Source organism: Strix aluco, chromosome 18 (assembly GCF_031877795.1).
Source record: "Strix aluco isolate bStrAlu1 chromosome 18, bStrAlu1.hap1, whole genome shotgun sequence".
Lineage (NCBI taxonomy): Eukaryota > Metazoa > Chordata > Aves > Strigiformes > Strigidae > Strix > Strix aluco.
In genome coordinates, this window is record NC_133948.1 from 13,296,369 (window position 1) to 13,310,129 (window position 13,761).

At 65.9% G+C, this 13,761-nt stretch overlaps 2 protein-coding genes across 5 annotated transcripts; one reads left to right on the forward strand and one right to left on the reverse strand.

Annotated features, from left to right (window-relative positions):
* Positions 1-98: 98 nt before the first annotated feature.
* Positions 99-6,013, reverse strand: SLC8B1 (solute carrier family 8 member B1). 2 transcript variants are annotated; one of them, XM_074843920.1, is made up of 15 exons: positions 5,373-6,013; positions 4,795-4,947; positions 4,639-4,691; positions 4,475-4,533; positions 4,134-4,238; positions 3,842-4,009; positions 3,648-3,755; positions 3,505-3,561; positions 3,155-3,285; positions 2,810-2,951; positions 2,276-2,397; positions 1,922-2,075; positions 1,757-1,837; positions 1,241-1,305; positions 99-1,154 (listed from the first exon to the last, which is right to left on the reverse strand). In XM_074843920.1, the coding sequence occupies exons 1-15, from the start codon at positions 5,547-5,549 to the stop codon at positions 957-959; spliced, it is 1,773 nt and encodes a 590-aa protein (XP_074700021.1). In that variant the 5' UTR covers positions 5,550-6,013; the 3' UTR covers positions 99-956. The 2 variants fall into 2 exon arrangements, with proteins under 2 accessions (XP_074700021.1, XP_074700022.1); XM_074843921.1 differs by having other exon boundaries at positions 946-1,078.
* A 1,933-nt stretch (positions 6,014-7,946) lies between these two features.
* PLBD2 (phospholipase B domain containing 2) lies at positions 7,947-12,215 on the forward strand. 3 transcript variants are annotated; one of them, XM_074843923.1, is made up of 12 exons: positions 7,947-8,182; positions 8,389-8,482; positions 8,588-8,746; positions 9,168-9,268; positions 9,703-9,917; positions 9,997-10,091; positions 10,164-10,324; positions 10,444-10,539; positions 10,838-10,909; positions 11,026-11,178; positions 11,330-11,492; positions 11,634-12,215. In XM_074843923.1, the coding sequence occupies exons 1-12, from the start codon at positions 7,965-7,967 to the stop codon at positions 11,799-11,801; spliced, it is 1,695 nt and encodes a 564-aa protein (XP_074700024.1). In that variant the 5' UTR covers positions 7,947-7,964; the 3' UTR covers positions 11,802-12,215. The 3 variants fall into 3 exon arrangements, with proteins under 3 accessions (XP_074700024.1, XP_074700025.1, XP_074700023.1); XM_074843924.1 differs by having other exon boundaries at positions 9,703-9,915; positions 10,043-10,091; XM_074843922.1 differs by having other exon boundaries at positions 9,997-10,324.
* The last annotated feature ends 1,546 nt before the right edge of the window (positions 12,216-13,761 follow it).

A 13,761-nucleotide genomic window follows, 5' to 3' on the forward strand; every position in this document is an offset into this window, starting at 1 on the left:
TGTTCCTGTCCCCCTCCCGAGGCACCGTGCCGGCTAAGGGTTGCGTTACGTTAGCAGAGAGGAGAAAACACCCTCACAGCAAACAACGCAAGTCAAGATGGGGTTTGTGGTTGGGTTTTTTATTGCAATTTTTTTTTTTTTTTTTACAGTGCCTAAACCTAGTCTTGCCAGAGGCTAACACTGTGTGTGGAAACCTCCAACTCCTTTCCTACATCTCTGTCCACCCTAAAGAGGAGGAAAAAAGTAGGATGTGAATGTCAGGTTGAAAAACATAGCTTAAAAAAGCAGTGGAAACCAGCCTCCCTTGGTTTGTTTTTGGTTTGTTTGTTTTTCTTTTTTTCCCTCCAGCTTTGCTTGCATTAACACCAAGCACCCCTCTGAAGCATTCTCTCACCTTAACCCCATCTCACTTTGCCTCGGCTGCTGTCTCAAACCCCTAGGTGAACACGTCACGTCCTTTGCAACGGCAAACTTGTGCTCAGACCTTCACAGGGCTACTCCATGTAGCACAGCTGCCCTGGCCCTGGCCCAGAGCAGCCCGGATGGAGACGGGGAGGGGAAAGTAAAGTGGTTGAAGAGGTAAAAGCTCTTCTGTTGTGACCCTGGGCTGGAGCTGCCCTCTCCTCTGCCCCTAGGACCGGGGGAAGGCAAGGTCTTAACCTCACTCCTGCTCAGAGCCACCTTGACTTAAACAAGATTAAACGGAGCGAGGAGAGGACGTAGCTAATGACTAACAGCTCCTTTTCCTTTCCCAAAGCACAAACAACCAACCCCCGCCTCCAGAAAGCAAAGGCTAAGGGCTGGGCTGGCACGTGATACCTCCAGCATGTGGTGGCAGCAGCACGGCTGGAGTCAAGGTGCCCTTGTCCCCCTGGCAGGGACAGGGAGAGGGGACAGTGAGGCCCCGATCCGGCGGGGAGGGCTGGATGTGCATCTCCTGCCGGTGGTGGGGCCGGTCAGCCGGCAGAGAGACGGATCACCCTGAACTCGGTCAGCAGGGCCACGCAGAGGAAGGCCAGGTAGTAGAGGATGAGGCAGACGCCGTACGCCTTGCCCAGCTGGAAGCACTGTGCTGTCACTGACACGAAGGAGAAGACCAAGCTCAGCCCCAGGGCCCCGGCCAGGATCCAGACCAGGAGGCTGTCAGGCTCCAGCTGCCAGAGAGATGGGGAGTGATGTGGGTGACACTGGGGTCTTGCTGCCAGCCTGACCCATGTCACCGCGGCCAGCACAGCCTTACCTTCACCACCAGCTGGCTGCTGGTCATCTGCAGCAGGCAGCCAAGTCCCACGCCGACCAGGATGTCTGGGGCACGTTCAGGATGGAGACAGCGCAGGGGACCTTGGCAGGGGTAACAGAGCCAGCCACATCCCTCCTGCCCCGGGGAGGGGGACAGCACCCACCCTCTGACCTACCCCAAAGCCTCTTCCCCTCCTTCCCTTTGGCAGATCCCAAATCTGCCAGACTCCAGCCTAAACCCCCACCCCGCTGGGGCTGGGACAGGAGTGGAGACGGGGGGATGCTGCTGGCTCCATCCCTGCAGCTCCTGCAGTTCATAAATACCACACCAGTCCCCCCACACTGTGCAGGTACCGGGGAGGCTGCCAACATCCCGGGGACTCGGGGGTGGATCCTGCCCGGCTCCCTCCCGAGGGTCCCGCAGCAGCAGGGGCTCTCCCTGAGCTGCAGGCAGGGAAACTGAGGCAGCCCCTGCCCCAGGGACCACCACCACCTCCCCCCAGCACCCAAAGGATACTGAAGATGATGCCCCCGAAGCAGGCAGAGAAGGCCATGCGGGGATAGCCCTGCCGTGCCATGGTGAGGTCAGAGAAGGTGTCTGCAGAGAGAGCAGGGGAGACTTTGGGGGATGCCAGGAGGATGGGGCACCTGGGGTGGCATTGGGACACCGTGGGGCCCTTACCGCCGATGCTGTTGCCCCAGGCCAGCAGCGTCAAGCCCAGCACGGTGTTGCTCAGCTGGAAGACGACTCCCAGGGTCCGGAGGATGTTCACCAGCTCCGTGGCCGCAGCGTTGATCCACATGGCGCTGGCCAAAAACCCGAGGAAGGCAAATACCTGCCAGGCAGAGGGGTAAGCTGGTCCCTGTGTGTGTCCCACAGGACCCTGCAATACCTCTGGCCAGCTGTGTCCCTCCTAGGGACACTGGGGACCATGAAGGAGGCCCTGGCTCCTGCTCTGCCCCCAGGACACTCAGCGCAGTCCAGAGCAGGCTGGGCTGGTCCCCAAGGGGTGTCCAGGGCTGGGGGACACCTTACACAGTGGTACTTGGGTGGCTCCTCGTTGCTTGTGGTGATGAAGATGATGATGGCCAGGATAGAGCCAACCAGTGTGACCAGTCCCCAGACTGGGAAGACACCCTGGATCTGGTACAGCCCATCTGCACATGGTGGAGAGAGGGGGCATCAGAGCAGCCCTGCAGGCACCCCACGGGCTGGGGCAGGATCCAACCAGGCTCGTGGTATGAGGTAAAGCCTTGTCCCCTAAAGCCACCTCTACCCTAAAGGACTCATGGGGATGCTCCCCTCTGTGCCTCGGTTTCCCCAGGCAAGCCAGACCCGCCCCATTTTTCCCCCAGAACCTGGATGCTGGGGACCCCAAACCCCCACCCCTGGGGGGAGGACAGAGCCATCCAGCTGCAAATCAGGCCCCCCCAGCCTGGCTCTTTGATGGCCCGTCCTCCCCTCCCCAGATGGGGTGCCAGCTCCAAAGGGCTCCTGCAGTCCCCAGGGCTTTGGTGGCCATCGCGGTCCTGTCCCCTCCTGGGTGTCCAGGGCTGCCAGGGCTCTTACAGGCACCCGACTTCAGGGTGAGGATGCAGAGCAGGGGGCTGGTGAGGACGTGCAGGCAGTTGAGGGGTCTCTTCCAGTTCAGATCATCCTTGTCGGGGTCCACGACAGGAACAGTGAGCAGCAGCACCAGCTCTACAGGCACCTGGGAGAAGTGGCCACTAGCAGGGATGGGGGACCCCCAAGAGGGGACACCCCAGGAGGTGCCCCATGACCTGTGCCCCATGTACCTGCCCTTGTGCCACTGTCCCCATTGCAAAGCCCAGGGGTGACACAGCCCCAGGGGCCAGCAGGGAGGGGGATGCCCCGTGTGGGGGCTCCTCCTGGCTCCAGTCCCCCTGTACTCACCTTGAGGACCTTGAAGAGCCGCCAGTACCAGGGCTTCCTCCTCCACTTGAGGTAGTCCAAGGGGCTGAGGGCGGCCCTGAGGATGCGCAGGGAGGTCTCCCGGGAGGGGAGCAGGGGCCGATACTCCTCACCTGCGAGGGGCCGCGGTGGCTGAGCGGGGCGGGGGGGCTCCCCAGGACCCCCTCGGCCCTTTCAGCGTGGGCCCCAGGGATACCCCCTGCCCAGGGTAGCACAGCCACAGCTCCCCCGTGGGCTCGGTCACACATGCAGCAGCCTGGGGGTCCCTGGGACCCCCGACCACCCCCAAGGACAGAGCAGAGCCAGTCCTGAGCCCACCGGCAACAACGTACCGTAGTCCCCGCTGTTTGTGCCCGAGGACTCCTGCTCTTCAGCATCCGTCGGCATCTCTGGGGGAAGAGGAGAGAAGGGGGGGGCGGTGGAGGGGGACCCCAGTACGCCGGGGGTCCTGTCGGCACAACCGCACAGCCCTTACCTGGCTCCCAGTGTCCAGGGGGGGGCAGCCCTTCCCCCCGCTGCCGCCGGTGAATCCAGGTGCAGAGCACCACGGTGAAGACATAGAAGACATAGAGCCCCAGGTAACCTGGGATGAGGGAGCAGTGGGGGGTTACGACACCCCCAGGCTGCTCCCACTGCCCCCCCCAGCCCCAGCCCGCACATGACTCTCACCCAGAGCCTCTCCCAGCGTGATCCTGCCGAAGTAGAGGACCACGAAGGTGAGGAAGACGGCCACCATGTAGAAGATGACATCCCTGAGGAAAGGTCTGGAGGCGGCCGTGAAGGGCTTGACCAGGGCGATGCCCCCGGCCACCACCGTGGTCACAAACACGCCGGCACCTGCCAATGCATCAGGTCCCTCTCAGGGGGGAACATCCCACCTCCCCACAATGTTCCCTTCACCTATCACCCCCCCCTGAGCCAGCAGCCCCCAGGGAGGAGCTGGTGGTGGGGATCTCCTTACCAAAGATGGCCCCGATGGCCAGCCCCGCCGTCCGGGGGTTGGAGAAGGCCACCACAGCACTGAAGACATCCGGCGCCCCATTGCCAAAGGCCAGGAAGGTGACACCATGGAGAGGGGACGTCAAGGAAAAGACCTGGTGGCCTCCTCCCTGTGGGGACACCCCTTCCCGGTGACAGCACACCACCACTCGCCCTGCTGCCACCTCCAGCTCATGCTCTGAATCAGTTTCCCTGACACGGTGCTGAGGGGACACAAAGTGGCCCCATCACAGCCACCTTCCCCCTGCCCTGTCCCTGCATCCCCCCTCCCCGGCCGAGCTCCCCCGTGACCCGCCAAGGATACTGCCACGTTGTGAGACAGCTTCAGGTTGGTGGAGATGGCCGATAAGTTGGGGCAGAAGCTGGAAGGGCAGAGAAGGAGATGGAGAGGGGTGACGGGGCTGCTCCGGGGCCACGGGGCTCCCCGCTCCCCCCGGGGACATCCCCTCCTCTGCAGGGCTACTCACAACTTCTCCGCCGTCACGCTGAGGATGATGAAGAGGTACAGGAGCCAGAGCGCCTGCGGGGTCAGGGATGGCAGAGAGAGGGGTCAGTGGGGTCCCCACCCAGCACCCCCAAAGCAGAACAGCCCCCAGCAGCATCGCCCCCGCTCCTGTCCTTACGTAGAGGGTGACGGCCAAGGGGAGCAGCCGGGGGGGGAAGACGCAGAAGACCCCCTCGAGGTAGTCGAGGAAGCCGCCCTCCAGCCGGCAGTCGGGGTTGCTCCGGACGAAGCGGCACCACTCGGAGCTGTTGTGTTTCCGCACCTCCCAGCACTGCGGGGCAGAGCGTGGGGTGCTCGGCCGGGCACCCCAAGTCCCGTCCGCACCCCGAGCACCCACCACCCTCCATCGGGCACCCCGCGGGTGCTGCCGCCCCTCTGCTGGGCTGCTTTCGGTAGGTCGCTGTCATCCCTGCCTCAGTTTCCCCATCTGTGCTACATGGGCGTGGGTCAAGGGCTGTGCCAGGGCCAGCGGAGGTGGAAGCCCTTGTCCCCACCCCTGTCCCCTGTCCCCCACCCACCCCCGGCCATGGAAGGCGCCGGCCTGGCAAGCAGGAGGTTTTCAGAGGAAATCCTGGTGACATGCCAGCTGCGATGGCGGGGCAGGGCAAGCAGGGACGGGACGGGACCCCCACCACCCCGGCGGCACCCACCTCCCTCCCGCCGCCCCCCAGACCCCACCGCAGCCCCCACACTCACATCCAGGCCCCGGCCGTGGCTCAGAGCATCCTTCCCGGGAGGGTCCAGCGGCAGCGGGGTCCCGGCCGGCTGTGCCCCGCTGTCCCCCGCCAGCACCCCGGCCAGGCTGAGCACCCCGGCCAGGCTGAGCACCCCGGCCGGCCCCACGGCACCCTGCCCCACGGCACCCTGCCCCATGGCGGGGGGGGCAGCCCTGGGGGGCGCCTACCGCTGGCAGCGGCCCCCGGGGAGGGGGAGCGGGGGCAGCGCCCGGGCCCCCATCCCGCGCTCCCCGGGTAGAGCGGAGGAGGGGTTAAAAATAAATAATTAAAAATTAAAATAATAAAGATAATGATAAAAGGCACAACAACCCGCGGTCAGGCTGAGCAACCGCCGCCGCGCCACGTCCTCCGCGGGCGCCTGCGGAGCAAAAGTGGGGGGAGCACAGGAGTGGGGCCGGCACCGACACCCCACGCAGGACCAGGGGACCCGCGGGGCACCCCCCCACCCCACACCAGGGAGAGGACGGGGGGACCCCGATGCTGGGGGGGGATCCCGGGGTGGGTGGGGGAGGGCCCGGGGCGGGGGATGCTCGGGGGATGCTCGGGGGGACCCCACCCGCCCCGCGGACCCACCGTGGCGGCGCGGCCCCGCTGTTGTGCGCGGGCAGCTGAGTCCTCCCCCCCCCGCGCCCCTCCCGCGTCTTAAAGGGGCCGCCACCCTCCGCTCTTAAAGCGACAGCGCCACCTTTTTACTCGTGGCTGGCAGGGTGTCTGCCACGGGGGCGGGGGGGTGGGAGTCTCTGCCCCGTCCCCCTCGCACTACCCCCGCTCTCTGCCCCATCTCTCCGCATCCCGGTTCCCGCGGGCTGCAGCAGGGCAGAGGTTGGACACCCACCCAGGGTGCTGCGCCCCCCTACCCCTGTTTGGGGTAACCCTCTGAGACCGGACGAGCTCATCACAGGCACGGCCGAGGATGTTGTCCCGGAGGGACACTGTGCCCCATGGCAGGGCACCTATGCCCGTGTTGAGCACGGGGGCTGGGGAGCACAGAGCTGCGCAGACCCCTGTGTTGGTGGCCCCGTGACCCCACAGAGGGGCCTTTGCTGCTGCTGGTGTCCCTCTCCACACCGAGCATGGCCGCTGTACACCCTGCTGCCCCCAGCCGTGCCCCTGCCCCGTGCAAGCCCCCATGCTGGGTTTTTGGGGGGAGGAGGTGGCAGGCTGGCCCCCCGTGGCCGGAGCTGACAAGGGGAGCGTGACTGTCAGCGTGGCCCTAAGAGCCTTACAGGATTAAAGGGTCCGTTTCCCACCCTGGCTGGTTTCTCACCAAAGTCACATGCTGCGCTTCTTCCCAGGGAGAGGGCAAAGGAAGGAAAATAAAGACCCAAAGACAGCTCCAGCAGGAGCCCAGGTCCAGCCTGGCATCCAAAGACCAGTGGCACCCACTGGGTGCAAGCCTTGGCCCTGCCAAGCGCTGCCAGGAGCTGGCCCGGGGTGCAGGGCAGAGCCCCTCTTCGCCCTGGTCATCATCCCCAGCCCCGCGGCACAGCGCTGCTTTCTGCTCAACTGGTTTTCCCAGATTTAGGCCAAATTTTGATGCTTGCCACATGGCTCGGGTCCCTGCTCACACAAGCGGTGGGTGCCCTGTGCACCCACCTCGGTTTCCGCACCCACGCCTCGGTGCGTGGCTGGAGCCGGGAGGCTGGTGTGGTCTCGTACAGCACCGAGCACAGGACCGGGGACGCGTGGGCACTGGGCGGTACTGGAAAATTAACCAGCAGCAACAGGGAGCTGGTGGGGCGTGCTGGGCCACGCCGCGTGTCCGCATGAGCGTGCCTTTGGGGTGCTGCCCTGCCCAGAATAGCCCCAGGCATGCGGCACCTTTTCCCGCTCCTCGGTTGATCCAGTAAAGGGTGTTACTGGTCCCCTCCTGCCGGGCACTGGGACGCACCCCGGCAGCACCCCCACCCCGGCAGCTCCCAGCTGAGCCGCCAGCACTCGCTGGGTGCCCCAGTTCAGCGTGGGCTCCAGGGTTTTGGGGTAAAGCTCTGTCCCCCCTCGGTGCTCCCTGGCAGCCTGCTGTGGCATGACACAAGTGTGTCAGGCCTCAGGCAGGCAGCTGCGGTGGTGCTCAGGGTGACACCAAACCGGGGGGTGACACAGGGCTGGGCCACGGGGACTTTATGCACCCCACGGTGATCTTGCCGCCGTGGGTGGGGGGCTCCGAGCCCTCTGCCCCCACCCCGCCGGGACACCCCGTGCGCCTCAGGGGGACTTTGCCCGCCGAGGAGCGGGCAGGGCAGTAAACAGCCGCCGGCCGGGATTGCTCAAGGCCGGGCTGGGGCCCGTGGGCCGGGCACCGACACCTCGAGTGTCCCCCGCGGGCCAAAACCCCGGCGGGCCCCGGCCCCCCCCGCGGTCAGGCTTCCACTGAGCCGCTCCCCACGGGCGGCACCGCGGGGGCTGGACCCTACGGGGGGGACACGCCGGGGGCCGGATGGGGGCACGGGGGGCGGTTATTAGGCGGGCTGCAGGCCCCTCCCCACGCCTGGCTGTCTCCTGTCCCCGCCCCTGTCCCCGCCCCTGTCCCGCCCCTGTCCCTGTCCCCGCCATGGCGGCGCTGCGGGCGCTGCTGGGGGCCGCGCTGGCCGCCGCCTTGACCGGGGCACCCCCCGGGACACCCCCCGGGACACCCCCCGCCGCCGCCCCGCCACCCCGCAATGTCTCCGTCCTGCTGGACCCCGGCTCGGGGCGGCTCCGCGTCCTGCCCGGCCGCCTCCCCGCCGCTGTCGCTTGGGCCAGCCTCGACGACCGCATCCCCGCCGTCGGGTAGGGCCGGGCCGGGTTTGGCCGGGCTGGGCTGAGCTGGGCTGGGCCGGGCTGGGCTGAGCTGGGCTGGGCTGGGCCGGGCCGGGCCGGGCTGGGGCTCGCACGGAGCTGAGCGGGGATGCGGCGTCGAGGGCAGCCTCGGGGGAGCCATCGCGGGTGGGGCGCCCCGTCCCACCCGTGCCCCACCCGTGTCCGTGTCCCCCCAGCTGGGCTTTCCTGGAGGTCACCACCAACGCCTCGTACAGCGACAGCTTACAGGCCTACGCCGCCGGGCTCGCCGAGGCCGCCGTCTCCGAGCAGGTAAGGGGTGACCCCTCCGAAACCGGGGTCCCGAGGGGCGCGATGCGGTCCCTCCCCTCTCCCCCGGCTGACCCCCGCCGGTGACGCCCCCGCCGTGCCCCCCAGCTGATGTACATGCACTGGATGAACACCATGGTGGGCTACTGCGGCCCCTTCAAGTACGAGAGCGATTACTGCGAGAAGCTGCGGAGGTACCTCGAGGCCAACCTGGGCTGGATGGAGGAGCAGATGGGGAAGGGGGAGGACCCCGAGTACTGGCACCAGGTGAGGATGGGGTGCCCCCAGCCAGGGTGAACCCCCCCCACATCCCCTCGGGCTAATTGGGGCTTTAATTAAGAGGAGGGGACAGGGCAGCAAGGGGTCCTGGCCTGGCTCCAGGTGGGATGACAGAGATTGTCCTCCCCAGGGTGAGCAGAGGTGACTCGTGACTTTCTCCCTGCCAGAGCCTCACGTGCTGCTCTTGGGGTACACAGGGGGTGGCTCGGGCCCCCCCCAGCCATCAGTGCTGAGTCACGGCCCTGCTGATGGTGATGCTTCACCTGCGCCTCCTCCTGCCTCTGCAGCATCTCCAGGACCCACTGGATCTCCCGTGTCCCCTGCGGGAAGGGGGAGGTCCATCCCCCAAAATCCCTCGCCCCTCTTCCCCGCGGGAGCTGGGTGCCAGCTCTGTCCCCTGTCCCCGCAGGTGCGCCTGGCCCTGCTGCAGCTGAAGGGGCTGGAGGACAGCTACAACGGCCGCCTGGACTTCCCCCGGGGCAGGTTCACCCTGGCGCCCTTCGGCTTCCTGTAAGTTCTTTCCTGGAGGTGATGGGGAGTGGGGGGTGGTCGCCCCAGGGGTTGGGCTGCTGCTGGGGGAGGCTGTGGGAATGATTCCGGGATGTCTGGGGACACCCAGTTCTGCTCCCAGTCCCCCTTGCCCACCTTCTCTGGGTGCTGGTCCTCTGCTGCTGCGGCAGGATGGAGCCAAGGCAGGTTCTCCTCCTCGCCAGCACTGTGGACTGGGCGGTGGGGCCCCCCTGCCTCAGTTTCCCCACTGCTCTGCTCACCCTTCCCTCCCTGCTCGGGCTGCCAGGGCGCTCCCGGCTCTAGTACCTTCACTGGGGTGGGATTGAGAAACACCCTCTGGCCTGGACAGAGAGACAGACAGAGTGCTCTGAGCCAGCTCGGCTCTTGGGCTGGGGTGTCCCCCACCTGATACCCCATGTCTCACTTCCCCCCAGCCTGCTGCAGTTGGGGGGTGACCTGGAGGACCTGGAGTCTGCCCTGAACCGCTCCTCCCCGCAGCGTGTCCTGGGCTCGGGCTCCTGCTCTGCCCTCCTGAAGCTGCTGCCAGGCCATCGGGATCTCCTGGTGGCCCACGACACCTGGACCTCCTACCAGTCCATGCTGCGCATCATCAAGAAGTACACGCTGCCCTTCCGTGCCTCGGCCGGCGGTGCGTGGGCTGGGCTGGGGGGGGCTGCGTCTGACACTCCCCTTCTGATGTTCCCCTGCTTTTGCATCCCCCCCTCCAGGCAATTCTCAGATCCCTGGAAGCATCCAGGTGTTTTCTTCCTACCCCGGCACCATCTTCTCCGGGGATGACTTCTACATCCTCAGCAGCGGGTTGGTGAGTGGGGGTCTGGTCCTCGGGGACCCCTCCCTGGCCCTGCTGCCCTCCCCATTGCTCCCCTCCCCGCAGGTAGCGCTGGAAACCACTATTGGGAACAACAACCCGGCCCGGTGGAAGTACCTGGACCCACGGGGCAGCGTCCTGGAGTGGCTGAGGAACATCGTGGCCAACCGCCTGGCCCGCAGCGGGCCCGAGTGGGCCGCTGTCTTCCGACGGTTCAACAGCGGCACGTGAGCGGGGCGGGATGGGGTGTGGGAAGCTGTCCCGAGGGGGTGGGATTGGATAGATGGGATGTCCCCGGGGGGGAGGCTGGCTGCCGGAGGGATGCTTCCCCCCTTCTCCGTGCCAGGTACAACAACCAGTGGATGGTGGTGGACTATAACGCCTTCACGCCGGGGAGAGCGAGCCCGCCGCCGGGCCTGCTGACCGTGCTGGAGCAGATCCCGTGAGTGTCCCTGTTCCTCCCCCCGTGCCAGCTCCTGCGCTGAGCCACGGTGGAAGCGTCTCCTCTCCCGTCCCCGTGGGTTTGGGAAAGCCCTGAGGGTCCTGTCTGCCCAAAGGGTGGGAGTTGGGCGATGGGGACACAGATGCAGGCAGTCTGCAGCTAAAGGCTCTCTGGGGATGCTTGTATGCAGGGGATGGGTGCCCAGCACCCCTGGCTGGGGCAGGGACCCCACAGCAGGGACCCCCACCCTGCTCGATTCCCCCCTGTGCTCTAACAGATGCTCTTCCTCCTGGCGCAGGGGCCTGGTGGTGGCGGCCGATCAGACGGAGCTGCTGTACCAGCAGGGCTACTGGGCCAGCTACAACCTGCCGTGAGCTCCGTCCGGCCTCGTCCCACCCCACTGATGCCCCATCAAGGGGGGCAGCCAACGCTGGCCTTGCCCCCCGCCGCTGGGTGCTGACTCACTGGGTGTGTGTCCCCTGCCAGGTACTTTGAGGAGATCTTCAACGCCAGCGGGAACCCGGAGCTGGTGAAGAAATACGGCGACTGGTTCACCTACGACAAGAACCCGCGTGCCCAGATTTTCCGCCGGAACCAGACGCTGGTCCACGACCTGGACTCCATGGTCCGCCTGATGAGGTGGGTGCTGGGGCCCCCCCAAACCTGGCTGTTGCCCACCCGCCCCCCCCCAGGATTTATAACCCTCAGGGTGATTTTTTTCCATCGCTATAAATTTATGTATCTTTTTTTTCCCTGCCTTCATGACGACTCTCTCTTGGCTACTTTACAGGTCCAACAACTACCTGCGGGACCCGCTGTCGCGGTGCAGGGGCTGCGACCCCCCCCAGAACGCGGAGAACGCCATCTCTGCCCGCTCCGACCTCAACCCCCCCAACGGCACCTACCCCTTCCCCGCCCTGCGCCAGCGCTGCCACGGCGGCACCGACATGAAGGTGGGGCAGCCCTGGAGGGGGGGCTGGCGGGGAACTGGAGGCCCCTCTTTGGGGGTACACCCCCCTCCAACAGCTCCCCCCAGACTGCATTACCCCGTCCCCACGCTGACGTGCACCCCTGTGTTTTCTCCCCGGCACCAGGTCACCTCCTCGGGCATGGCCCCCACCTTCGGGCTGGTGGCCGCCAGTGGCCCCGCCTGGGCCGACGTGCCCCCCTTCCGCTGGAGCGCGTCCCCCTGCACCACGCTGCTGCACATGGGGCACCCCGACCTCTGGACCTTCCCCCCCATCAAGGTCCGCTGGGACTGAGCGGGCACCGCTGGGCTGAACCCGTCTGTCCGTCTATCCGCGGGCGTCTGTCCCCTTACAGAGGGGCAGCTGGGTGCAGGACTGGGGTGGGGGGGTCGCAGTGCTGCCTGTTCTCCCCTGTCGCCCGGGGACTGGCTTTGGGTGCAAGGGGGGTCCCCTGCTCCCCCTGGCGCTCTCTGCTTCTGCCTCTTGCTGCCATGTCCCCACGGTGCCAGCTGTGCTGGGCCAGGGGCCGTGCCCCCTCCCCACCGCGGGGCTCCAGCCCTGGGACCTTTCCCTGGGTGCTGACACCTGGCTTGGGGGGGCTCTTCCCAGAAAAGGGGGGATCCTGGGAGGCTGGGGCTTGCCTGTGGGGCAGAGAGGAAGGGAGTGAGAGCTGGTTTGGCTGTGACAAATAAAGTGGTCTGCGTGCAAGAGGTGGTGGCTGTGCTTTGCGCTCTGCTGAGATTCTCTGGTGTCTTCTATAAGGGTTGGGCTCTTGCAGTGGTCTTATGCCCCCCAAGATTAACAGGGTGCTCCCTGCTTCTCCGCTGCCTCCTGGCCCCCGTGGGAGGGTGTGCAGCCAGCCAGGCTGGGCTCTTTTGGGGTGCAGGCTGCTCAGGTTTCTTTGCTGCTGCATCAGGCTGGGTACCCGGTGTGGGGCAGAGCTGCTAAAACAGGGGAACCCAGGGTGTGGGCTGGAGGGGCGCAATCCCACCACTTGCCCCCCCAGGACGGGGTGACTCCTCATCCCTTTTGTCTTCCTCTCCTCTGCCACCTGTGTTCTCCCAGCCCCAAAACCCCCGTTGCAAAATCCTCTTACAGCAGCTCCCTTGATCCGCTCTGCCTCGTTAGGAATAACGAGGTCATTACTGGGGGATTAATGAGCTGGTGCTCGGCAGTGCTTTGAAGGTGCCAGGTTCCCACCAGGGCTGGGGGCCCCTGAAGCTCCCCGGGGGCTGCACGGGGCTGGGTTGCAGCTGGTCTGGGCTGTTGGGGTGCTGGAACCCCAAAAGCTGGGATGGGTGCCCCAGACAGGGTGGGGTGTCCAAAACCCGCTGGAATAGGTGCTGGGGGGGTGGGAGGGCTGCAGGTAAGGTGGAGGGTGTTAGCATGTGCCCATGTACCCTGGCGTCCCCATGGTGTGTGGGCTCCCGGGGCAGGGGGTGCTGCTTGGGGGGCCCCTGTGCCTCAGTTTCCCAGGGTAGGAGGGGGTCACTGCCACCGAGTGACGGGGCAGTGAGGAGGGACAGGCACAGGGATGCCGAGGATGGGGCACACTGGAAATGCAGCGGAGGCTGTGTTGCTGCTTCCCTTTTTAAAATTTTCTTAAAAATGGAAAAACAAGGAGAAGTGATTAAATATTGCCCCACCTGCAGCGGCCACTAGCTGAGGCCATGTCACCCAGGGACCCTGACCAGGGGACATGACTGGGTGACAGCCTGGCATCGCCTTTCCCTGGGCAGGGATGGAGCCAAAGGGGGGTAAAAGGGGGGACGGGGAGGTGGGTGCAGGGTGTAAAGGGACGCTGGAGCACCCCAGGACTGAGCCAAAACATGCTGCCCTCGCTGTGTGGGTCCCTGGCCTCCTCCCTGTGAGCTTGTCCCCCCGGCCAGGGGGGGGACCCTTGCCCTGGGGGGTGTGACCAGGGCTGGGTGACAAGAAGGGATCCCTGGCTGTCCTGGAGGAAAGGGGGAGCCCTTCCCCAGCACCTGTTCCCCAGTCCCATCGCTGGTCCATTCCCAGGGAAGCGATTGCGCCCCTCTGCCCACTGCAGGATGGAGATGGGGGTTGCTCCATGGGCCCCCAGGGAAGATGGAGCTTGTGTGCCTCCCCCCAGCCTTGGTGCCCCCATTCAAGAAATCCTTATCATCCCCCACATTTCCAGTCCCCTGTGTCCCAAAAGCAGTGCGGCTCAGGGCAGAGGTGCCTGCTCTCTGCAGGCAGTGCTGTGCCTCTGTGCTGATCCTGCCTGTGCTGT

What these genes read in the sequence shown, in the direction of transcription:
- SLC8B1 (XM_074843920.1), bottom strand. Translation starts at nt 5,549, where the DNA reads ATGGGGCAGGGTGCCGTGGGGCAGGGTGCCGTGGGGCCGGCCGGGGTG. An exon ending in GGCCATCGGGGCCATCTTTG is followed by an intron (nt 4,010 to 4,133) that starts GTAAGGAGATCC and finishes ATGCATTGGCAG; the next exon opens with GTGCCGGCGTGTTTGTGACC. An exon ending in CTTCGGGGGCATCATCTTCA is followed by an intron (nt 1,306 to 1,756) that starts GTATCCTTTGGG and finishes AACGTGCCCCAG; the next exon opens with ACATCCTGGTCGGCGTGGGA.
- PLBD2 (XM_074843922.1), top strand. Translation starts at nt 7,965, where the DNA reads ATGGCGGCGCTGCGGGCGCTGCTGGGGGCCGCGCTGGCCGCCGCCTTG. An exon ending in GACCGCATCCCCGCCGTCGG is followed by an intron (nt 8,183 to 8,388) that starts GTAGGGCCGGGC and finishes GTGTCCCCCCAG; the next exon opens with CTGGGCTTTCCTGGAGGTCA. An exon ending in TCCATGGTCCGCCTGATGAG is followed by an intron (nt 11,179 to 11,329) that starts GTGGGTGCTGGG and finishes GCTACTTTACAG; the next exon opens with GTCCAACAACTACCTGCGGG.